This window comes from Mastigoproctus giganteus, chromosome 2, assembly GCF_048544385.1.
Source record: "Mastigoproctus giganteus isolate SK-2022 chromosome 2, ASM4854438v1, whole genome shotgun sequence".
Taxonomy (NCBI): domain Eukaryota; kingdom Metazoa; phylum Arthropoda; class Arachnida; order Uropygi; family Thelyphonidae; genus Mastigoproctus; species Mastigoproctus giganteus.
The window spans coordinates 261,171,582-261,198,157 of NC_143576.1; the positions used below are offsets into that span (position 1 = coordinate 261,171,582).

Below are 26,576 nucleotides of genomic sequence, written 5' to 3' on the forward strand. Positions count from 1 at the left end.
GGCTGATACTATATAAGCTTGCTCTCTTGCATCATTTGCAACTGCTAATGCTAATATAAGAATCATAAATAAACTAATTTTTACAAAAAAATTTAACATTTATTAAGAAAATTTAATACAGAACTAGTTATTTATTACATTTTTTTTAAATCAAAAAGTGTTTCAACATATAATATATATACTGAAACATTTTTATTGTCACAACAAAAGTTACGTATTACTGCACGGCAAGTAATTAAAATCAGATGGAAAAAAAATGTGCGGAATCAACATATTCTTGCGATTAAGAAGTATGTGTTGAGTCTGCATTACTTTCTAAGGAATCACTGTTGTTGTGGCAGTTGTTTTAGGAAATCAGATAGTTCTTGTTCAGACTGTTGACTAATTTGATTAATTTGTCCTTGCTGTTGTTCCTGTTGCTGCTGTTGTTGTTGACTAAAAGAGTCAGATTGTTGTTGAAGTGCCATTTGTTGCTCCAGTTGCTGCTTCTGCTGTACTTCTGTCATTTTCTGATGTTGGGTAATCATATCTTGTTGCTGTCGGATCATCTCTTTCTGCAATTTTATAGGATCATATATATCCCATCCAGAGCTCTGTTCCCAATTTGACTTTGTGTTTGTTGTTTCTTTTTCTCTTTCTCCAGCACATTTTGAGCATTCACACTCAGAGGGTTGCTGGAAAGGTCGAGTCAATGTTGTACCATCTCGGCACATAAGGTCCACTGTTCTGTTCACATACACTTTAACTTTACAACAAAGACATATACTAGTAAACTGATTTTTATCTGAAAAAAAAAACAAAAAACAATGGATGAATTAAAAATATTACAAAATGTTAATTATTATTATTATTATTATTATTAATAATACTGGCAAACGAACCATTTAAACTTCTGTTGTTCTCTAATTCAAGCATGTGTTTTAGTCTTGGATGGAATGAATTAAATTGTAGGTAAAAGCTAGTCTATCATATGTCTATTACTGATAATTAAAATATTATTAGCATGACAGGAATATATTCTCTAACTTCTGATATGACATTAGGAGTCGGAATGCTGTTTCTGAAAGATGAAAGATAAACATCTGTAATGGGCTAACATACCTAGCCTCATAGCCAGCCCAAAAATTCTGTTGAAAAGTATGTGAATTATGCTTAAAACATTTCACTAATGATAGAAAAGTGGTAAGTTTCACAATATTAGTTGGAGTAAGCTTGGTTAATTATCTGAGCGTGGAATCAAATTCTAATAATTCTTTTATCTTAATCAGGATATATTCTACATCAACATCAGTGTATAAAGGCAACATGATAGGTGGAAAAAGAATATCTGTTTATTAAACTTTCATTAAATTCATATAATGGCAACATCCCAAAGCAGCTAGTAACAAATGATCTCACACTGTTATTGGATGTACCATTTATAATTAATAAATGGACCATCCAATAATGCAAAAACTGAAATGATTTTCATTTCTTAACATGATTAAATTGTATCTGTATATTTTATAAATGTTGCATTAATTATTATCAGTATACCAAAGCAACACAAATTGTAAAAACATGAGATATTAAATTTCTGAGTCATTAATTTAGTTACAAATGCCTAATAATCATGCATGTGAACAACACTCCACAATGATAAACAGCATAATGTTTTCATAAATGAACAGCCTTTGAATATTTAATAACTTATTTTTTTCTTATTAATTAAAAAAGGTTAAAATTTGCTGTGTCAGGTGCTGAATAAGAAACCAATTATGAGCTGCTTTCCAGGTAACAATTTTTGTTTGCCCAATCAATTATATCTGGCTTTTGTTAGGTTTAACTTCAAACTTAAAAAAAGACAGATATGATCGACTGGGCTCATTCTGTATCATGTCCCATTAACCGATCAGATTTGTTTTATAAATAATGCTGTCACTAGTTTAGCATCCATACTAAGAATCCACTGTATTAGTATTATTATAGCCATACAGTGCAAGGAATGCACAGGCTTTTGCTGCATCGGCAAAAAAAAAAAAAAAAAAAAGTACAAATACAAATTATGCACTCCACACTATCTAACTATCCTTGAAAATTCAAGGTCAACAATTTAGCTGACCTTGAATTTCTTCAAACTGTCAGTCATGACTACCTGCAGAGGCACTTTGTTCCAGTAATCAACAATTCACTGGGGGAAAGAATATTTCCTACACTCCAGCCCAAACCCATTCCACTGTAATTTTAATTTTTGGATGGCTCCTTGTTCCAGAATTCTATATAATAATGAAAATTCAGCTAATGAAATATCATAATAATGAAAATTTGATAAGAAGCATGACCCCACCACTCCATCTATCTTTCTTAATACATTATACATGCTACAGTGGTATTTGTCATCCCCATTTTGGGTGGCACCATGTTTCAGTTAGCACTATTATGTCAGCATTAGGTTTCCTAACCAGGAGTTCAAATTCAGCCATTTTATAGACAATGCTCCTGACATTACTTTAGATACAGTTAAGATTAAGTATTATTTTACAGTTTTCTACCCTGACACCCCTTGAAGTTATTTAGGATTGTTTCCCTAGCTTTACTTCTTGCTCATTTGAAATGTTGCTACCCTCAGAACATTTTGACAATATCGGCCATTGTGGCAAAAAAATACAAGAATTTTTTGAGATGAGTGCAAGCATTATACCCATATCATCAGATAAACATGGATCTATATTACCCTTCTCCTGCTTACTAGTAGTATCCCTGAACCCTTAACGTATCCTCAGTGATACTGGCAAAATTCCTTGAACCACCTTTGTTCAAATGAATACTATCTCTACAAAAGAGATTCCTTCTACCTACAAGTGCAGGCCACGTTGATAAAAATCACCCCCCCCCCGCCAAAAGCATTGTGGATCCCTCAAATCTTGAGTTAATCCACATGGTTTTTAGTAATAATCCTTCCTAGTGTGTCTAGGTAGAATTGCAAACACAAACACTTTCTGACCCAGCTCACAGCATTTTTTCAGTATGGTCCTATATTTATCCAACAAATGGTAAAGTCATTTAATATTATTAAGTTTAATCCCCACATGAATAATAATGCTCTCTTTTACCCCCTCCCCTTAAAATCTGACATTCATTTTACTAACTCCTCTCAAAGCCTTATAAACCTCAATTATTCTTCTCTTTCATGGTGATTCACTTCTATCTCTCTCTCTCTCTCAGGGTTCTGGTAAACATGTAGTTGTTGTAGGCTTCAGTACTTTTCATCGCTCTGTAACTTTCCCATGCTATCTTTTTCTGCTCTTTTAGACAGGCCAGCTCTGTATTCACCTATTTTGACATCCTCCTCTCAATATATTCTTAATAGTATATATATGTTCATGGCTTCTGTTGTAATAAATGTCATAAAGTACCTTAAACCGTCATAGTCCTCTCTTCTGAAATTAAAATCTGTGCCTTTACCTTTAACTACTGCAACGTCTTTCTTTATCTTCCATCTAACAATTGCATGATCACTATCTGCCAATAGTTCCTATACTTTAATCCCTGTGATTCGTGAGTAATAATGAGGCAAAGAATATTCTCATCCATAGTATTTTTTATAACATGCTAGTAAAAATAATAATGATATAATTTATTTAAAAATTTTGTTCCCCACAATGAATTTCCCTCCAACTTATTCCAATCAAACCAGGGCAAATTGAAGTCACCCATAATAATACATTCATGTTTGCTTGCCCATTACATCTTCATGGAGAGGCTCTCATTATACTCTTCTGTAAACTACTTCCGCTTTCATTATACTTTTGCTTCTAATTAACTCACACCACACAGATTCTATGCTGGTGGACGTAACTTCTGAACTCAAGCAAAAGTACTTTTCGCGCTCAGGCTGCTTTTGATAAGAAGCATGACCCCACCACTCCATCTATCTTTCTTAATACATTATACATGCTACAGTGGTATTTGTCATCCCAATTTTGGGTAGCACCATGTTTCAGTTAGCACTATTATGTCAGCATTAGTTTTCCTAACCAGGAGTTCAAATTCAGCCATTTTATAGACAATGCTCCTGATATTACTTTAGATACAGTTAAGATTAAGTATTATTTTACAGTTTTCTACCCTGACACCCCTTGAAGTTATTTAGGATTGTTTCCCTAGCTTTACTTCTTGCTCATTTGAAATGTTGCTACCCTCAGAACATTTTGACAATATCGGCCATCGTGGCAAAAAAATACAAGACTTTTTTGAGATGAGTGCAAGCATTATACCCATATCATCAGATAAACATGGATCTATATTACCCTTCTCCTGCTTACTAGTAGTATCCCTGAACCCTTAACGTATCCTCAGTGATACTGGCAAAATTCCTTGAACCACCTTTGTTCAAATGAATACTATCTTTACAAAAGAGATTCCTTCTACCTACAAGTGCAGGCCATGTTGATAAAAATCACCCCCCCCCCCCCGCCAAAAGCATTGTGGATCCCTCAAATCTTGAGTTAATCTACATGGTTTTCAGTAATAATCCTTCCTAGTGTGTCTAGGTAGAATTGCAAACACAAACACTTTCTGACCCAGCTCACAGCATTTTTTCAGTATGGTCCTATATTTATCCAACAAATGGTAAAGTCATTTAATATTATTAAGTTTAATCCCCACATGAATAATAATGCTCTCTTTTACCCCCTCCCCTTAAAATCTGACAATCTGTTGGTAAAATTATTAGTTGTTGCTCCCAACAAACACACCCGAAACCAGGGTGTGTTTGTTGGGAGAAACAATTAATTAATAATTTTAATTAACAATTAATATTATTAATAACAATTTTAATTAATGTTTGCCTGGTTCTGTGTGTGTGTGCTTCCATGACTTTCAACAAAGGCACAATACAGTGCCTTTGTTGAAAGTCATTGTACTGTGCAAGATAATGACCATAGTGATCATAAAAAAATGGACTAATACTTCAGCCTCACAGCTGCTAGACTGGCCTGTAAAATACTATCATCAAGCTGGAGTTCTTAGTCACTGTAGTGGCTGTGTTTGCTGAGCCCTAGGTATTAGTATTTTTAGGTGGACCAAGACATATAGTGGTAATACTGCAACAGTGTGGGAAAAAGAAAGCTACTTACCAAGTGAATAATATGAATGGGATTCACAAGCTCCTGCACATTCCAGTACATCTGGAACAGGTTTTTCATTAATGCAGAGACCACCACGGTTTTGTTCAAAATGGGTGAAGAAACCAATAGTGTCATTAAGAGGAACTGGAGCTGTATTGCAATGAATGGATGCTAAAAGTAAACAAGAATATGTCCTTAAAGAATCTGTAATTAAAAAATGAAATCTGAAATATTTGTAATATGAAAAATTCATGTTACTACTTAGCTAGATATGTATATATCTAGCTAATCAGTAAGTCTTTTTCCTCATAATAAGGTATGAGTAAATAGAACTGCAGGACTACCTTGCCATGCATTTTTTCAAACTTGTTTCATAATAATGGATGCAGAGTTATATTTAAATTCCTGCACTGAAATTATTTGAAAATCATACACAATACCACATTTCAATTTCAGCCAGTCCTTGTCACTGGAGAAACAATGTTCCCAAAATTGTCTCTCCAGTGATAAGGACTGACTTTTACTTTTCAGGGTTTGCACTTATTTACATATTCACTGGTAGACCTAAATTTCTAATAAAATAAAATTATATGCTTTCCTGCATTTGATTTCGGTCACAGATCTTTCTGCTCTTGCTGAAGACTAAGAGCCAATTATTAGAACTTATGGCTTGAGCTTATGTTCGACTTACAAATACAATTATCCACAGTTCTGGTTGCTAATTTGTTTAAAAAGTAGCTAATTTGTTTAAAATTGTATGGCAATACCAGAGAAGGAGAATCTGCTAATACATTTAAAAGTATGAGACATGTCAAGAGCAGCTATTTAGAAATTTACCAGCTTCTCATCAGCCAGTCGGTGGTCTAGAGATATTGCTGTCAGGACAGCTGTTCTGAGACTTACTGGCTATATTCTAGAAACTATCTTCCAGCTGATGAGAAGCCAGTAAGATTCAAAACAACTGTCCAAGTGGTGTTTCCAATTTTTAAATGTTTAGCAGATTAGCCTCTTCTGGTAATTCTGTGCAATTTAAAAATATATTAGCAACTTACACAACTGTGGCTTAGTTGAACATAAATCCAAGCCATAAAGTTGATGTTTGTTTGTTTGTTATTTGGTTTTTAGGAGCATTAGCAACTAAGGCCACTTTGCTCCGGGGATATATGGTGGTCATTCCCTGACTTTTCCGCATCCTCCGTATTTGGTGGTCATGGGCTTAAACACCGATCTAATTAAGAAGCATGTGCTATGCGCACTGCTGCTCCTGCCCACCTGGCTACAGAGGCGCCACCATAAAGTTGAATGATCAGCCTGCAGTCTTCAGTGCAAGCAGAAAGATCTCTCCATTCCATGATCAAAACAGAACACATGTAAAAGGTATGAATTTTATTTGATTCAACTAAAATGTTTTGAAAAAATACCCCTGTAATTCTACAGCATCATACTAAATTGTTTTAATATAAGTAGTGTGACAAAAAATGACTCAACTAGTTATTTAAAATGTACAGCATCATCATGACAACTGTTTCTAGACTTACTCATTCCTCATTAACCCCAGGGACTTACATCTGGTCAATATGGGCTTGGCACACCCAGAGTGCTGAGCTGGATATCATCATTCTTCTCTTTCTTGGTGATTCTCTTCTACTTCTGACACTTTCTCTCACACAGTAATTCAGAAATTTTTTTGGCTGGTGCAGCATAAGCCTCAGGCTTCCTTGCACCACACTAATAATAATAAGGTGATTGGTGGCCTCTATGAGGAGAGGAGACCTATGAAATAACAAGCCAGTGAAATTTTGGGTGATTTTCTGCTGGTTGGTTGCTAAGTCTCACACACACACACACACACACACACACACACACACACACACACACACACACACACACACACACACACACACACACACACACACACACACACCTGGCTATGCAGAGGTGCTACAACACAGTCAGCATTGACAGACTGTAGGGCAATTCTTGGGAACTGCCTAGGGAGAAATGCATTGATATGTACACGACTCTTTCTGTACACTTGCCATATTCAAATTTTGCATCCCCAATGTCTGTGCTCACACTGTGTTTCTGATATTCCTATGATGTCTTCACTTGTGGCAACCAGTACTTCATGAAATTTATTTACTATTCACTTAGCATTAGAGTACAAGCAAATATATATGTGCCTGATTTTTCTCTTAATAACACAATCCAATATCTTCTTGTCTCACGAGGAGCCCCAGCAAACCTTGTAATCTCCTACACCTTACTTTCCAGGCTGCTGCATTTCCTAACAGAAGTTCTGAAAGCACTATTAAAATGTTGATGCCAAAGAAAGTGAATAAACTAAACTTTATTATGGAAATAAATGCCTGAATTCAAATTAGCATAGGCTTATACTCTTACTTAGATTGAACAAAGCAGGATATTAAGTTGAAGCTATTCACTGTGTAGCAAGTTAAATTATACATTTTGAAATACTTCCAGAGTAAGGAAGTATTTCAAAATTACAATCATACTGCCATATGCATTTTTTTGTCTGTCTGTCTGTCTCTCTCTCTCTCTCTCTCTCTCTCTCTCTCTCTCTCTCTCTCTCTCTCTCTCTCTCTCTCTCTTTTAACCTGAGAATGATTTAGCATTAGCATTAGCATTAGCATTAGCATTAGTAGAGGCATACGATGCAAGAAAGCAAGCTTATTCAGCATCAGCCCAAAAAAAAAAAAAAAAAAAACCCTCTCCCATTTCACCCCTCCGTTCGTTCGAAATACCTGTCCAGTTGAGCTTTAAATTTGTTTAGGCTATCAACTTCAACATCAAGTGATGGAAGTCGGTTCCACCAACCAACCACCCGCTGGCCAAAGGCAAATTTCCGCACATCTATCCGACATCCGTCCTTCCTCAATTTGAATTTATGCCCTCTGAGGTGATTATTCTGAGAAAGATGAAGAATCCCATTGGCATTGAGCATGCTCAAACCATTCAAGGCCTTATACACCTCTATCAGATCACCTCGCCGGTGCCTAGTCTCCAGACTCTGTAATTTGCAAAACTTAAGCCTTTCTTCGTAAGAGCAACCCTTTGTTCCATTTACTAATCTTGTTGCCCTTCTCTGTACCCGTTCCAGCAGCTCTACATCCTTCTTGAAATGAGGCCTCCAGACCTGTATACAGTACTCAAGATGTGGCCTAACCATTGCCTTATACAAGGGAATAATCACCTCCTTATCCCTGCTAGAAAAATTCCTGTATATCATTGACAAGACACCATGAGCTACTCTTGCAGCTCGTCTGCACTGCTCAGAGAACTTCATATCTCCCTGCACAATTACCCCCAGGTCCTTTTCATTCTCCACCACTGTCAGTGTGGTACCGCAGAGTTGATACGTTGCTCTGGGGTTACTGTTTCCCATATGCAGTACTTTACATTTGTCAATGTTAAACTTCATTTGCCACCTCTCAGCCCATCTGTTCAACCCTTCCAGATCCTGTTGCAGCAGCATAGCGTCAGTAGTGTCCTTGACGACCCTGCCAACCTTTGTATCATCTGCAAACTTGGACATTAAACTTGATATCCCATCATCAATATCATTCATAAACACCGAAAACAACAACGGACCCAACACTGAACCTTGAGGAACTCCACTAATAACATTAGTCCACGTTGAGCAGTGTCCATTGATTACCACTCTCTGTCTTCTGCCACTCAACCATCCCCTTATCCATAGCAGCAATTTGCCTCCAATGCCACACTGCTCCAATTTGTGCAGCAGTCTTCCATGTGCAACAGTATCAAAAGCCTTTCTAAGATCCAAATATATAATATCAAAGTTATTCCCTGCATCCAGTTCTTTTGTGACTACATCATAGTATCCAATCAAATTGGTCAGGCAAGACCTGCCCTTAACAAAACCATGCTGCGTCTGAGCTATAACTGAATTCTTGTCTAGATGATCCTGCAGTGCTTCTTTAACCAGTGCCTCCATTAATTTACCTGGAACAGAAGTTAAACTAACAGGTCTATAATTACTTGTGTCAGCCTTTGATCCTCCTTTGTGAATTGGGGTTACATTTGCACATCTCCAGTCTATGGGTACCTCCCCTGAGTCCAAAGAAGCTCTCATAATTATGGCTAGGGGTTTGCATACTTCCTTTGCTGCCTCCTTTAATATAACTGGATAGATCCCATCCACCCCAGGTGCCTTTTTTATGTTTATCCTCAACAATCTCTCCTCCACTTTCCTCTCAGTTATTACAAAATCATCCAGCTCACTGCCAATGTTTACTTTACCTACATCATTCTCCTTCCTGAATAACTCCTCATGCGTGAATGTAGATGCAAAATACTCGTTTAGATTGTTAGCCACCTGAGCAGGATCCTCAACTGTTGAACCATCAATATCCAGTGGACCAATCTGATTCATCCCTTTCCTTCTCGAGTTCAAGTATGTAAAGAACTCTTTTCTGTTTTTCTTTGCATCCTTTGCCAAGGATTTTTCGTAGTCTGCCTTTGCCTGCCTAATCTCCTTTGTGACTTGGTTACAGACCAACTTATATCTATCATAGGCTTCCATGTCACCCATTAATTTATATGTATCCCATGCATTTTTCTTCTCTGCCACATGTCTCATTAGTTCATTTGACAACCATTTAGGCCTAAACCTTGAACAATATTTCTTAGTTGGTATGTAAAGCCTGGTAGCCTCCAAGATTAGTTCCTTGAATGCTTCCCATTTTGAGTTTGCTGTTGGTAACATCATCAGTTGGTCCCACTGTATAGAATTTAAATACTGTCTCAGACCATCATAGTCGCCTTTACGAAAACAAAAACCCTTCCCTTTACCTCTGATGGTAGTTACCTCCTTGAGTAAATCCCACTTCAACACACTGTGATCACTGCCACCTAGTGGTTCATTTATCTGCAGGTTCTTAATGCATGAAGAGTCACTACTGATAATCAGATCAAGAGTATTGCTCCCTCTTGTTGCCTCACGAACATGCTGGTGTAGAAAACAATCATCCAATAAATCCACAAAAGCCTTGCTAGTGTGCGAGTGACCAACCCACAAATTCCAGTCAATATCTGGGAAATTAAAATCTCCCATTATAAGACTCTCTGATTTACTGGCCCACTCTATTTCCCTGTACAATATCTTATTATACTCATCATAGTCATTAGGCCTATAGCACACTCCTACTCTCAATTTTGATTTCCCTATGCTTATGTCACACCAAACTGATTCGGCACTGCCCTGTCCAAGGGCAGTGCCGAGCCATTTGCCAAGATACCAAAAAAAATTAAGGCATGTGTTCAAGGTGTTACTCCTTTAACTGCAGTTATATTAGTAAGACATAAACAAAGTGAAATAATGATTAAAATTAAGCACCGTTTAGCATCCAGGCAAAAGAAGAGAAAATCAAAATCACAGCTAACTTTAATTCTAGTAAAAGCCAAATTTTGTTTAAAATTATAAAGGCAAAAGAGGTAAAGCATTATAATGAAAAACATTTAATTCAAATTATGAACAGTTCAAAAAGATACTGACCTTACAGAAGATTAAACTGACTTAAGAGTGAACATAGCAAGGTCTTTTCCTTATCAGTTATTGAAGACTGAGGCTATTCTCCTCATCAAGTTTTCAATGCTGATTAAAAAAGCTTATTATGGAAATGAATGCCTGGATTCAAACTGGCATAAAACAGATTTACATTCTTATTAAGAATGAATGAAGCAAGATGTTAAGTTGAAGTTAGCTGTTAACTGTGTACCAGTCAAAGAAATAGAGACTCATAAAAGGCTACGAGTCAGCATGACTGATTATATAGAAAGCCAATATGAGCATTTGAATATGTTCTTTTTTTACCCCCATGCCAACACTTGTATTTTAAAATTTCAGTGCTAATTACAATGGGTTAAAGACATTTAATAATAATGCCTAACATACGGACCTTAGTTTTTCTTAAAATTCAACTATGCAGTAATAATGCAATTGTATTAAATAATGTCATTTGAATTTAACAAAGTTTGAGACTTTCCTCCATAAAATTTTATTAGTTTAAAAATTTTTTTAAATTTTTAATACCTGTTATAAAGCAATCCATAGTGGATGCACAATTAAAACATCTCATATTGTGAAATCCTTCATGAGTTGCCTTCTTATACTTCAAATAAGCATGATGCAATTACATTAAACAATGTCAACGTATTTAAAATTACATGAAAAGCAAGCTCCTAACATGTGTAAGGTTTAAGTTGTTTACTGAAATGTAATAATCTCAATACACACACAATACAAGCTACTTTGGTAACATTTTGGGATTCAACTGAAATAAAAGGCTTACAAAAGAAATAAGATGCAGGAATTGCATCTCTGTCTTTAGTGCTTCATTTCAGAATAAAGGGCTCAGTAAAGTTTATTCAAAAATTATATTCCTATTATGGTAACATAATACAAGGTTTGATCAAAAGGTTTGGTGAATGCCTTTATTTTTAAATCCATAGTGGTAGTGATTAGGGTTTAAAACAACATCTTTTGAGCATGTAGTAGTAGTTGTGGCATGTAATGCAAGAAAGCAAGTGAATGGCTTTTTTTTTTGGCTGATGCTTATGCAGCATCAGCCAAAAAAAAAAAAAAAAAAAAAAAAAATACAAAACAATCCCTTATAAATGTTTGTCTAGTTCCTCCTTAAATTTATTTCACCTATTAACTTCCACAATGACAGATGGAAGTTTGTTCCAGCAATTAACCACTTGCTGGCTAAAGGCAAATTTCTGTACATCTGTCCTTCCTAAATTTCAATTATGCCCCCTTAGGTTCTTAATCTGAACAAGTGGAAGAATCCCATCAGAATTCGGCGTGCTCAACCCATTCAGATCACCTCGCAGGTGCCTAGTCTACAGCTGCTGCAATTTGCAGAACTTAAGTCTCTCCTAGTAAGAGGATCCCTTCATTCCCCTTATCAATCTTGTTTCCATTCTCTGTACACACTCAAGCAAATCTACATCCTTCCTAAAATGAGGCCTCCACACCTGCATGCAGTGCTCAAGGCGTGGCCTGACCATTGCCTTATACAGAGGGACAATCACCTCCTTTCCCCTGCTAGCAAAATTCCTGTATATCATTGACAACACGACCTGCCCTGGCAGCCTGTCTGCATTGCTCAGAAAACTTCATATCTGACTGAACAATTACTTCCAGGTTTTTTTTCATTTTCTATCACCTTAAGTGTAGTACCACACAGTTGGTACATTTCTCTGGGGTTACTTCTACCCATATGCAGAACTTTGCATTTTTCAATGTTAAACTTCAGTTGCCACTTCTCAGCCTATCCGCCCAAATTTTCTAGATCCTGTTCCAGTAACACACTGCCATTACTGTCATTAACAACCATGCCAACCTTTGTATCATCTGCAAACTTCGATACTAAGCCTGATATACCTTCATCAATATAATTGATAAATAAACAAAACAACAGTGGACCCAACACTGAACCCTGTGGGACTCCACTAATAACATTAGTCCACGAAGAGCAGCACCCATTGATTACCACCCTCTGTCTTCTCCTTTTACCCATTGTAGCAACTTACCCTTAATACCATTCAGCTCCAATTTTTACAGTAGTCTTCATAATGCTAATGCTAATGTGCAACAGTGTCAAAAACTTTCTTGAAATCCAAGTATATGATATCAAAATTATTTTTTGCATCCAGTTCCTTTGTAACCACATCATAATAACAAATCAAATTTGTCAGACAAGACTTTCCCTTAACAAACCCATGCTGTGTCTGAATTATTGCTTCAGTCTTGTTTAGATGATCCTGCAATGCATCTTTAACCATGACTCCATTATTTTACTCGGAACTGAAGTTAAACTAACTGGTCTGTAATTACTCGTGTCATCTTTCATTTCCCCTTTGTGAATTGGGAACACATTTGCACATCTCCAGTCCATGGGGACCTCCCCTGAGTCCAAGGATGCTCTTATAATTATGGCTAAGGGTTTGCTTAGTTGCTTTGCCACCTCCTTTAAAACTGGATAGATACCATCCACCCCAGGTTCCTTTCTTATGTTTAACTTCAAAAATTTCTCCTCCACTTTGTTCTCAGTTATTGCAAAATCATTAAGCACTCTGTTACAATTTGATAATCTTGTGGCATTTTCAAACCTTAATAACTCCACATGTGTGAATGTAGATGCAAAATACTCATTCAGTTTGTTTGCTATCTGAGCAGGATCATTAACAGTCGAACCATCGATATCAAGTGGACCAATCAGATTCATCCACTTCCTTTTAGAGTTTATATAAGTAAAGAAATCCTTGCTGTTTTTCTTAGCATCCTTTACCAAAGATTTCTCGTAATCTGTCTTTGCCTTCCTAACCTCCTCTGTGACTTCATTACAAGATACATTACATTACCTGATAATTTATATGCATTTCATGCATTTTTCTTCTCTACCACGAGTCTCATTAGTTCATTTGGCAACCATTTAGGCCTAAACCTTGAACAATATTTCTTGATAGGTATGAAAGGGTTATAGCTTCCACTATTAATTCCTTGAATGCTTCCCATTTAGAATTTGCTGTTGGTAACATCATCAGTTGCTCCCACTGTACAGAATTTAAAAACTGTCTAAGACCACTTTAGTCACATTATTGGAAGCAAAAGCCCCTTCCTTTACTTCTGATGGTAATTATATCTTTAAGTAAAGCAAGTTTAACTTTCTGTTATGCACCAATATAGCAGAAAGCTGCTATGAGTGAACATGTTTCTTTCATTTGTTACATATACTGAAAACGATGAAATTTGAGGAACATGCAAATATTAAACTTTGTTGTAAAACTAGATAGTCAACCACAGATATATTTGAAATGCTCATTAAGATTTGCTGATATTAGCATTAGCAAAGGCGCATGATGCAATAAAGCAAATTTACATAGCATCAGCCAAAAAAAAAAAAAAAAACCCTTATTTCACCCATCCACTCGCTCCAAATGTTTGTCAACTTCTGCCCTGAATCTATTTAAGCTATCAACTTCTACAACGACAGATGGAAGTGTGTTCCACCAAGCAACCAGATGCTGGCTAAAGGCAAATTTCCACACATCTATCCTACAACAGCCTTTCCTCAATTTGAATTTATGGCCTCTCAGGCGATTATTCTGAGCAAGAGGAAGAATCCCACCGGCATTGAGCAAGCATGCCCAAACCATTCAAAGCTTTATACACCTCAATCAGATCACCTTGCAGGTGCCTAGTCTCCAGACACTGTAATTTGCAAACTTTAAGCCTTTCTTCGTAAGAGCAATCCTTTGTTCCATTCACTAATCTTGTTGCTCTTCTCTGTACTCGTCCCAACAGCTCTACATTCTTCTTAAAATGAGGCCTCCAGACCTGTATACAGTACTCAAGGTGTGGCCTGACCATTGCCTTATACAAGGGGATAATCACCTCTTTATCCCTGCTAGAAAAATTCCTGTATATCATTGACAAGACAAAATGAGCTACTCTTGCAGACCGTCTGCACAGGTCAGAAAACCTTATATCTACCTGTACAATTACCCCCCTCTCCGTTTCATTCTCTACCACTGTCAGTGTGGTACCACAGAATTGATACGTTACTCTGGGATTACTGCTTCCCATATGTAGTATTTTACATTTGTCAATGTTAAACTTCAGTTGCCACCTTTCAGCCATCTGCTCAACTTTTCTAGATTGCAGCAGGGTACTGTCATTAGTGTCATTAACAACCCTGGCAACCTTCGTATCATCTGGAAACTTGGACATTAAGCCTGATATAACGTCATCAATATCATTTATTAATATAGAAAACAACAATGGACCCAACACTGAACCCTGAGGGATTCCACTAATAACATTAGTCCCCGAAGAGCAGTGTCCATTGATCGCCACTCTCTGTCTTCTTCCACTCAACCATCCCTTTATCCATAGCAGCAATTTACCTCCAATGCCACACTGCTCCAATTTGTGCAGCAGTCTTCCATGTGCAACAGTATCAAAGGCTTTTCTAAGATCCAAATATATGATATCAAAGTTATTCTTTGCATTCAGTTCCTTTGTGACTACATCATAGTATCCAATCGAATTAGTCAGACAAGACTTCCCATTAATAAACCCATGCTGTGTCCGAGATAGAACTGAAGTCTTGTCTAGATGATCCTGCAGTGCTTCTTTAACCAGTGCCTCTATTAATTTCCTTGGAAAAGAAGTTAAAGTAACAGTAATTACCTGTGTCTACCTTTGATTCTCCTTTGTGGATTAGAGTCACATTTGCACATCTGCACTCCATGGGTACCTCCCCTGAGTCCAGGGAAGCTCTCATAATTATAGCTATGGGTTTGCTTGCTTCCTTTGCCACCTCCTTTAATATAACTGAATAGATTCCATCCACCCCAGGTGCCTTTCTTGCGTTTATCTTCAACAATTTCTCCTCCACTTTACTCTCAGTTATTACAAGATTATCTAGCTTACTGCCAGAGTTGAATACACCTCTGGCATTCCCCTCCCTGAATAACTCCTCATGTGTGAATGTCAATGCAAAATATTCATTTAGTTTGTTAGCTACCTGAGCAGGATCACAACAGTTGAACCATCAATATCAAGTGGACCAATCTGATTCATCCCCTTCCTTATAGAGTTTACATAAGTAAAGAACTGTTTGCTGTTTTTCTTTGCATCCTTTGCCAAAGATTTCTCGTAATCTGCCTTGGCCTGCCTAATCTCCTTTATAACTTGGTTACAGACCAGCTTATATCTATCATAGGCTTCTGTGTCACATGTTAATTTATATGTATCCCATGCATTTTTCTTCTCTGTCACATGTCTAATTAGTTCATCTGACATAAATTTAGGCCTAAATCTTGAACAATATTTCTTTGTTGATATGAAAAGCATAGTAGCTTCCAAGATTAATTCTTTGAATGCTTCCCATTTTGAATTTGCTGTTGGTAACATCATCAGTTGATCCCACCATATAGAATTTAAATACTGTCTCAGACCATCGTAGTCGCCTTTAAGAAAGCAATAACCCTTCCCTTTACCCCTGATGGTAGTTACCTTGTTGAGTAAATCCCACTTCAACACACTGTGATCACTGCCACCTATTGGTTCCTTTATCTGCAGATTCATAAGGAATGAAGAGTCACTACTGATAATCAGATCAAGAGTATTACTCCCTCTAGTTGCCTCCCGAACATGTTGCTGTAGGAAATAATCATCCAGTAAATCCACAAAAGCCTTGCTAGTGTATGAGTGACCAACCCACAAATTCCAGTCAATATCCGAGAAATTAAAATCCCCCATTATAAGACACTCTAATTTACTGGCCGATTCTATTTCTCTGCACAATTACTCATTATACTCATCAGATTCATTGGCCTATAACGCACACTTACTCTCATGTTTCCTTTCCCAGTAATTATGTCACACCAAATAGACTCAACATTGCATTGTCCACCTACATCAATTGGATGTATTTCCTGAGGACTTGTCCACCCACATCAATTGGATGCACTTCCTTAGGATTTGTCCACCCACATCAATTTGATGCACTTCCAGGGATAAAGAGGTGATTATTCCCTTGTATAGAGCAATGGTTAAGTCACACCTTGAGTACTGTATACAGGTCTCGAGGCCCCATTTCAAGAAGGATGGAGTGCTGCTGGAATGAGTACAGAGAAGGGCAACAAGATTAGTGAATAGAACAAAGGGTTGCTCTCATGAAGAAAAGCTTAAATTTTGCAAATTACAGTGTCTGGAGACTAGGCACCGGCAAGGTGATCTGATAGAGGTGTATAAAGCTTTGAATAGTTTGAGCATGCTCAATGCTGATGGGATATTTCCTTTTGCTCAGAATAATCACCATAAATTCAAATTGAGGAAAGTCAGATGTAAGATATATGTACGGAAATTTGCCTTTTGGCAGCGGGTAGTTGGTTGGTGGAACAGACTTCCATCCCTTGTTGTGGAAGTTGATAGCCTAAATAAATTTAAGGCTTAGCTGGACAGGTATTTCGAATGAACGGAGGGGTGAAATGGGAGTGTTTTTATTTTTTAATTTTTTTTTTTGGCTGATGCTGCATAAGCTTGCTTTCTTGCATCATATGCCTCTACTAATGCTAATGCTGAGATTTTGTGTGTTTCTTAAGTAACATCATAACCCCTCCTCCCTTTTTGTCCTGTCTATCCTTTCTGTACACATTATACTCCCTAAATTTCTGTTCTCCACTATTTATGTCTGTGTGACACTATGTGTCTGATATCCCAACAATATCTGTCTTTGATGTCTTGACTAGCACTTCAAGCTCATCGAATTTATTAACTTTACTCCTAGCATTGGTGTACATACAAGTAATGCACCTGTTTCTATAGGCGCCTCCATAGTCAGGTGGGCAGGAGCAGCAGTGCGTAGCACACGCTTCTTCATTAGACCAGGGTTCGAGCCCATGATCACCAAATACAGAGGATGCGGAAAGGTCAGGGAATGGCCACTGCATATCCCCAGAGCAATATGGCCTTAGTTGCTAATGCTCCAAATAACAAACAAACCTGTTTCTATTCTTAGTTACCCTAACACAGCCCTTTATTTGTTCCACTATGACTCCCAGCAGTCCTGGAAATTTCCTTTAGCTTGCTTTCCAGGCTGCTGCTCAATTGCATTTCAATAGAAGTAGTGCAAGAATCACTTTTACCTCTGCTAGCATCTACTGTTAATCTATTAGTCCATGTATCCCCCCCAAGATAGCAGTTTTCCAACCCACCTAACTCTGCCTCGATAGCATCAGCAAATATTCTTGCACCCTTTCTATTTAAGTGTATCCCATCCCTGTAGAAGCAAGTCTCTCCTGTTAACAAGCACAGACCAGGCTGAGAAAAATTCTACCCTTTGAGCCTTGCACAATCTCTCCAGGGCTGATCATCATATACTCCCTCCTATCGTGTCTGGGCAGAATTGCAGACACTTTCAAATGCAACCCTAACTCACTGGCTTTTTTTCAGAATTGTCTTGTATTTGTTAAGTAATTCTGCTGGCCTCCTACTCTTAATATCATTTGTGCCAACGTGTACAACAATATCACCCTTTGTGCCCTTAAAGGATGATATCTGCCCTACAACATCATCAACCTTTTCCCCCTGGCAGAGGAGATTATATGAAGTTATAATGAAAAAAAAATTAAAAAAAGTTTTAAAGTGGTTTCCCAGGTTTCACTAGGAAAATTTTTTGTTTGAAAATGAAGAAAGAAGTGATTGCTCTAAATGATCAAAACATCATTGAAATCCACATCAACATTCAATCAGATTGATTACTAACCACTCAAGAAATTGCTGAAGAACTCTTTCATTTGGTTGGTTCAGACCATGTTGAATGAGGATTGGGCATGAAGCCTGAGAACAAGATCTGTTCCATACTTTCCAGCAACTTTTGACTAACAAAAACATTTCCTCTGCAATGTGAATTTGACACCTTCTAAGCCTGATTTGGTGCCTTACAACTTTTAGATATTATCAAAATTAAACAGGACATGAGAGGTAAATGATTTTAATTGATTCAAGAAATCCATTAAAATATGGACAGTCTGAAAGTATTCACAAAAGAAGACTTTCAAAATGTTTGATTGGTAATAGGCATGAGGGAACAATTGTGTAGCTGCAAAAGGAGGTTATATTGAAGAATTATTAGCAATGAAAATATTCATCATTAAATAAAATTAAGTTTTTGCAACATTCAACAAATATTTTGATCAAATCTTTACTTCTGAAAAACCTACTTTTTGGGAATATCATTAGAAGCTTTGTGGCTCAAAAAATTATTACAATTTTCACTAAGAACTTGAAGAGATACCATATCATACTTTAATCTAAAAATGCCAAAGAAAAAAGAATCACTTACTTGTTGTGATATTACACTTTTGACAACAGTGCATTTCATCCCAAATAACCTGTTCCTAAGAAAATAAAACAACAACCTATAATTGACAATAGCTAATTTTTCATCTTTCATGAAATTGAAAAAATGAAAGAATAAATGTACTCTAGTGTTTTTAGGGAATGTGTGTGGGAGAGCATTTTAATTCAGGGATCATATTTGAAGAGCATTTTGAATGGAGAGGAGGTGAGAAGCAATGGCATCAAAAATTGCACAAAGTATAGTGCTACTTGTTCCAATGATTCAATTCCACTCTTGATTGATTTTATGCATCTTTATAAAAATAAAATCCCATAAAACCATTTGCAAAAGGGATAATTTAAACACTGGTACTGAACAAATCATAACAATGGCGACATAATTTCAATATATTTTGAGAATTAGGGGACAACAAATTTATTTCAATGAGTTAAAAAGGTAATAGTTTTCCTTATAATTAAGTTTAGTATTAGTAGTGGTTATGCAAGAAAGCAAGCTTATAAATCATTGGCAAAAAAAAAAAACCACCCTTTCACACTTTGCCCACCACACTCTCCAAGAATTTGTTTAGTTCTTTGAGTTTATTCAAACCACCCAGTTCCACAACAACAGAGATGGAAATTTTTTCTAACAATCAACCACCTCAATCAGATCTCCCCACAGGTGGCTGGTCTCCAGACACTTCAATTTGCAGAACTGAAACTTTTCTTGGTAAGAGCACACTTTTGTCCCACTCATCAATTTGGTTGCCTTTCTCTGAACCTATTTCATGAAATCTACGTCCTTTCTAAAGTCTGGCGCCCCAACCTGTATAAGAACTCAAGATGTGGCTTAACCATGGCTTTGTACAAAGGGATAATCACCTCCTTATCCCTGCGAGTAAATTTTCTGTATATCATTGACACTTTCATATCTGACTGCACAATTACCCCAAGTTCATTTATTATAAGAAAAAATTGTCAGACTAAATTGAATCTTTGAGTAAATAAAAAATTTATTAAATTTTATTTACTTAAAATGAAAAATTGTTTATTAACCATCTAGTGGATACTAACAACAGTAGGCAACTAATAGAGCAAGCTTATCTGTGAAAATATCTAAACCTCCCAAAGTTACTTCTTAGTTCATTTCATAAATATACGTGGTCTCAACTCTAATCTCAACAATGTCCATTTCCACTTACAGTCTCCCAAGCCCCATGTACTTTTTCTGACAGAATCTCATTTATCGGTTGATTCAACCACTGCTCATCTCAGTTGCCCAAATTATTTGCTGTATGAGTCCTTTTGCCTCAAAGGTGGTACTTGTGCATATGTCCATTCTGATATTCCCAGAGACTTGGTAATTTGGAATCTCCTCTTTTTGATCTTCTCTGGCTTAAAATCTCTCTATTTCATTCTGTCCAATTCATCTGTTGTCTCTCCCTTCTCCCATCTCCACTAATCACTTGGAACTCTTTGACTTCCTCTCTTTGCAACTTGACTTTCTCCAGTCCAACTTTCCTAACAGTGAGATAATTTTCCTTGGTGATTTTAATGTTCACAACTCCAGCTGGCTTCCATTTTCTAGTCACATTCTAGTTTAAAAATCAACTTGGTGATTCGCTTCTACTTTTGTCTCGCTCTCTCTCTCTCAGGGTAACTTGGGAATTTTTTTTTGGCTGGTGCAGCATAAGCCTCAGGCTTCCTTGCACCATATAGCTAATAATAATAATAATGCCTCCTGTGGTCTTTCATCAAAAGGATGTCAGAAGGATTTTGATGAATCTTGATGCTAAGAAAGCTCCAGGTCCTAATGGTATTTCTCCACTTGTTCTCAAAATTTGTGCTCCTGAACTTACTCCTATTCTTTGCTGCCTTTTTTCACTTTCTTATTCTAAAGGTGTTTTTCCTTCTGGTTGGAAATTTGCTACTATCCAGCCAGTTCTAAAAAGGGTGACAAATCACTCCAATCCAATTATCGTCCCATTGCACTTACTTTTACCCTTTCCAAAGTAATGGAGAAATCAATTAACTGCCAACTCTTAAATTATCTAGAAACCTTCTGTCTGATCAATCAACGATCACCAGTATGGATTCCATCAGTGTCGATACACTGGTGATATTCTGACTTATGTTACCTATTTATGGACAAATTCAATGGAAAGGTTTGGTGAAACACAAGCAGTTTCTCTTGACATCTCAAAAGCTTTGGATCGTGTTTGGCATAAAGGTCTTCTAAACAAGCTTCCATCTTATGGTTTGCCAACTGCTTTTAGTAATTTTTTAGAAAAACTTGCTTTTCTCTTTTGCTCTCAGTGTTACTTTTCTTCCAAACAAATTGCAAATCCACCCTACCATGGAATATTGCTCCCACATCTGGGGTGGTGCCCCAAAATGATTCATCTTTAACAGAGTCTCTCCACTCTCTGTCTCATAGACATACTGTTTCTGCTGCATGCCTTTTCTACAGATACTTCCACTTGAACTGTTCTTCTGAATTGGCTTCTTTAATTCCCGATCTCTCTTTCAAAACGGTCTGAACACGTGCCGCCACCAACCAACATCCATTTACTGTCCAACTTCAAACTCACAGAACCAACTTTTCATCTTCCTCGCTTATTCATTCAACTGCCGTTTTCTGGAACAACCTTTCTTCATATGTATTTCCTGAAAATTACAGTCTAGAGAAGTCAAGTTTAATGTGTCAACAAATATCTTCTTTCATCTTCTCGACCTCCAACCCATGGCCGGCACAAAGTACTATAGGTTCTAATACCTCTCATTTTTGGATTTTTCATAAGAAAAAAAAAAAAAAAAAAAGGCATGTGATGCCTTCAATCAGTTTTCAGGGAGGAAAAAAAGCAAAAAAATAATTGTATTTGAGAAACTTTAAAAATTTTAAAGATTTTTTTAAACTTATTACACAATAAGATAAAAAATCTCCCAACCAACCATACAGCCATATCTGGGAGTAGTGAGTGGATACAAAATGACTGAAACCAAACTACCATACCAACAATGGTTTTTGATGTACATATGGTCTTCAAAGAAGTATTTTTATGGACCAAACTCTTCCAATTAAAAAATAATGATGGAGAGAAAAAGCAAATACCATACTGGAAGAATACTAAAATTCACACTGATGTAATTTTAATAAAAATTTAAATTTATATGTTTCACTGTTTTTGGTATGTAGAATGCACCAAGTGCACCTAGACAGTTAATTATATATTAATATCCATCAGAGGGATTTTGGCACCTCCGTAGCCAGGTGGCAGGAGCAGCAGTGTGTAGCACATGCTTCTTGTTTAGACCGGGGTTTGAGCCCGTCACCACCAAATATGGAGGATGTGGAAAGGTCAAGGAATGACCACCGTATATCCCCAGAGCAATATGGCCTTAGTTGCTAATGCCCCTAAAAAAATAAATAACAACAACATCAGAGGGATTTGTATTTGGACTATGTGGCAGAGATATGACAATAAAGATGCCACCAAGCCTAACAAAATACCACATAAGTCTGCTTGATAATAGAAAACAAAATTGGATTTGAAACATCATTAGTTAACAGATTAGTTCATCTGTTAACTAATAATAAACTAATGATACAGAATTTGGTATATTGGATTTATCAGGATGGCGTATTTTCTCCTTTAAAGTTTCAATAAACTGGTTAATTTGTATTTCTTACTGTCAAAGTCCAGTGGTTTTTATTACTTGTTTTTTTTTTTTTTTTTCATTACTGTTTTTTTATTACTGTTAATTTGTCCATAGATGTTACTCATTTTTGGACAGATTGAATGGAAAAATTTTATGACACTCAAACAGCTGCTCTTGACAGTTCTAAGGCATTTTTTCATGTTTGGCATATAGGACTTCTACACAAGCTCCCATCGTATGGCCTACTGGCTGTTTTTTTTTAAACTGAGTGTCCAGTTTTCTCTCTGACCACTCACAACAGGCGACAAGAGCTGTCTTCTAACTTCTTCATTAATGCTGGTGTTTCTCAAGGTAACTACTTTCACCTGCTCTTTTCCTCTTGTATATCAACAATTTTCTTCTACTAATAACACACTACATTCCACCTTCCAGTTTGAGAAACCTTGCCCTATACAAACAGTCTTAACTTCTCAAATATCCACTACCAATTCCATAAATTCAAGTAATTTTCTAAGTTAGTCCTCTCTTATTTTTCACAAAAAAAGAGTCTACTGTTCCTATGCTCATCTTCAATGACACTCAGATTCCTAGATAAGGACACATTTTTCTTTTTCTTTTTTTTTTCATTTCTTTCTTTTTTTCTCTTAGCATTACTTTACTTCTAAACAACTATTCACTCTGTACAAATTTCAAAGCCACCCTACCATGGAATATTGTTCCCACCTTTGTAGTACTCTCCCCAAAACCTCTCTGAAGCTTATAGACTCCATTCAAAAGAAGGCAGTCAGGTTAATTAACTAATTAGTTAAATTTCTGTTTATACTCTGGCACAACAACCAAGTCAGTAGAGTTTACAATAAATCGTACATACAAATACAGTTGATTATATTTGGGACATATCGGGACTAGTGCATTTTGGCCCGATTAAGCAGCTGCCCCAATTATCTGAAGTTTCATGTAAATAGTTAAAAATACAATGTACCCCCTTCCTTTTACAATTAATTCACTGTACAATCAAATCATGTTACGACGAACTCACCATAGTAAAGTACCGTTCACTACACAATGTGCAGTAAGCGCAGGTCATTGTGATCACGTTTGTGAATTGAATTTTAATTCTATTAAACAGCGAGTCTAATTAGCGAAAATAGGAGGAATATTATCCACAGGCTATAAAAGTAAAGATATATTAAGCACAAATTTACCCTTTATTACCTTACCAATTAAAAAATTAAATGATAAGTGAAATTCGGAAGAATATATGTGATAATCAGAATAATTAATATGTACTGTAATACGTACATACTAACTAAACTAGTTGACATTTCTGTTCACTGACATTTGTGGGTGGGGGTTAAAATTTAAAACAGTAAAAAGATAAGCAATCAATAACAAAAACACGGCACACACAAATTGCAAGTAACACAATACGCGAAAGTGGGAACAGAGTAACGAGTTACAAAGCTTTAAAAATAGGAATGAAGAGAAGATTTTGAAAATTATTTTTTTTATATGATTGAAGATTCCATGGAAGTGTAAACACATTTCACTATAATAACCCACAGAATTCCAGCTGTCAGTATTATCGCAAATTCAATAAGATCGAGTTTACTATCCGTTTATGATAGATTGCAGTAACAGAAAAGCCCAATAAACAGGTGACTGCTAATTGTTTTTATTGTTTTATGGTTGTGACCACCCGAAATCCAACCGAACTATGTGGTACGGTCAGAAACAATCGTAGGGTAATCTCCAGTGCTGGGGTCTCCTGCCCCGATTAAATGGCATTTTGTCCCAATTAAGCGAAGTAAACCCTGGCTATTTTCTCGATTGGGTTCTGGTTTTTAAGATTTGTCCCAAATAAATGGCTGCCCCGATTAACCGGTGGCCCAAATAACCAGAATCCACTGTATTTATCGTATTTAGTAGTCACTGGCTTGAACCCACGGTCCACTCAAGGAACAAGTGCTATGCACTCTTGCTCCTGACCACTGGGCTACGTCAGATTTTGTTATTATCATTGTTATTACTAATAATTATCAGTGTTATTATTTTGTTGTTATCTTCTTACTACATCTTATTATATTTATCTGTGTGAAATCCCTGGCACCATTCTGTGATGGGCACATTGTATCGCACCTTTATGTACAATAAACATTAATTAATTAATCTATAGTACTTAGTATGAATAGAATATCAAGTTGAAGGAGATAGGGGAGGAGGGATTGCATCGATTGATGAGAGTCATCTACCACGTACTGTTCGTATTGGTGAGTTATTTAATTGTGTTATTTGTTTATTAGTGTTATTTAATTGAAAACACCGAAAGTGAAGAACTTCGGTGCAAATAAAATGCAGTGAAATATGAGACGATGTCCACAAGTGCAGATGGCGTGACTCATTAATTTCAACTACCGTTATCACTTATGATTATCTCGAAGACGGATAAGAGCGGGACTCCATTTTCTGTACAAAACGAAACACAGCTTACAATCGAAATCAGACACACGATCATCCAAGAACATTTCAGTGAAAGTTTAACATTTATGACACGCACCCCACCGAGCGAAGTGAAGAACACCATCCTTGTACAATTTATTCGCTGAAGGAACCATCCACACACTGCCCCTTGTACGGCATGTGCAATTGCCATCTTTTGGTGTTCTTCATTGCGAAACCTCGACTATCATAACGAGACATGAAAATGTCCCTTGTTTGATTTTCCCTTCTATAAATATAGGATTGAAGTTATTTAAGCGACATTTATTCGAGCGCAAACTTACTCGAATTACGAATTTGACGTTCTTAATGATTTCATTAACAGAAGAAGACAAAAATGGAATTCATCTCGGATAACATATTTAAAAATTTGCTTCTTCAATTTTATTGTCAGAATAAAATCTTTAATTCTGTTTGAATGACCCTTCACTCAAAGTCACTCCTCTCTTTCTCTCACAGGTGTTCAGTTTCAGTTTCTTAAATTTATTTAAGCTATTAGCTTCCACAACAAAAGATGGAAGCTGTTCCACCAATCAACTACCCGCTGGGCCGACCAGGCTAGCCAGGTGGGCAAAGTGTCTGCCTGGCAACCCAAAGGCCGTGGGTTCGAATCCCATCTCAGGTTTGGATCAGAGAACTGCAAAAACCTTGGGAGGTGCATTATGGCCACAGAAGCCGATGCACCAACAACTAACAAAAAAAAAAAAACTACCCGCTGGCTGAAGGCAAATTTCCGCACATCTGTTTTACAACTATCTTTCCTCAATTTGAAACTGTGCCCGCTCAGGTTCTTAGTCTGAGCATGAGGAAGAATCCCATCAGCATTCAGCTTGCTCAACCCATTCAAGGCCTTATACATCTCAATCAGATCACCTCACAGATGCCTACTCTCCAGACACTGCAATTTGCAGAACTTAAGCCTTTCTTGGTAAAAGTACCCCTTTGTTTCCCTCACCAATCTTGTTGCTCTTCTTTATACTCATTCTAGCAACTCTCCTAAAATGAGGCCTCCAGACCTGTACACAGTACTTTAGGTGTGGCCTGACCATTCTCTTGTATAACGGGATAATCACCTCCCTGTTCCTGCTAGCAAAATTCCTATATATCATTGACAAGACTCCATGACCTGCCCTAGCAGCCCGTCTGACACTGCTCAGCGAAATTCATATTTGACTGCACAACTGCCCCCAGGTCTTTTCATTTTCAATTCCCTGAGTGTAGTACCACACAGTTGGTACGTTTCTCTTTGGTTTTTGCTACCCATATGCAGTACATTCCATTTGTCAATGTTAAACTTCAGTTGCCGCTTCTCAGCCCATTTTCCCAACTTATCTAGATCCAGTTGGAGTAGCATACTGTCTTTACTGTCGTTAACAACCCTGCCAAAATTTGTATCATCTGCAAACTTA

The 26,576-nt window shown here is 36.8% G+C and overlaps 1 protein-coding gene across 1 annotated transcript in view; it reads right to left on the bottom strand.

Moving 5' to 3' along the window:
• Positions 1 to 210: 210 nt before the first annotated feature.
• LOC150090433 (uncharacterized) overlaps positions 211 to 26,576 on the bottom strand; it is a 562,729-nt gene continuing 536,363 nt past the window's right edge. The window contains exons 117-119 of the mRNA XM_090389881.1: positions 19,013 to 19,067; positions 5,118 to 5,279; positions 211 to 784 (exon numbers count right to left, since the gene is read on the bottom strand). Coding sequence (XP_090246007.1) covers positions 324 to 784; positions 5,118 to 5,279; positions 19,013 to 19,067 — 678 coding nt within the window. The 3' untranslated portion in view covers positions 211 to 323. The remainder of the gene's footprint in view (positions 785 to 5,117; positions 5,280 to 19,012; positions 19,068 to 26,576) is intronic.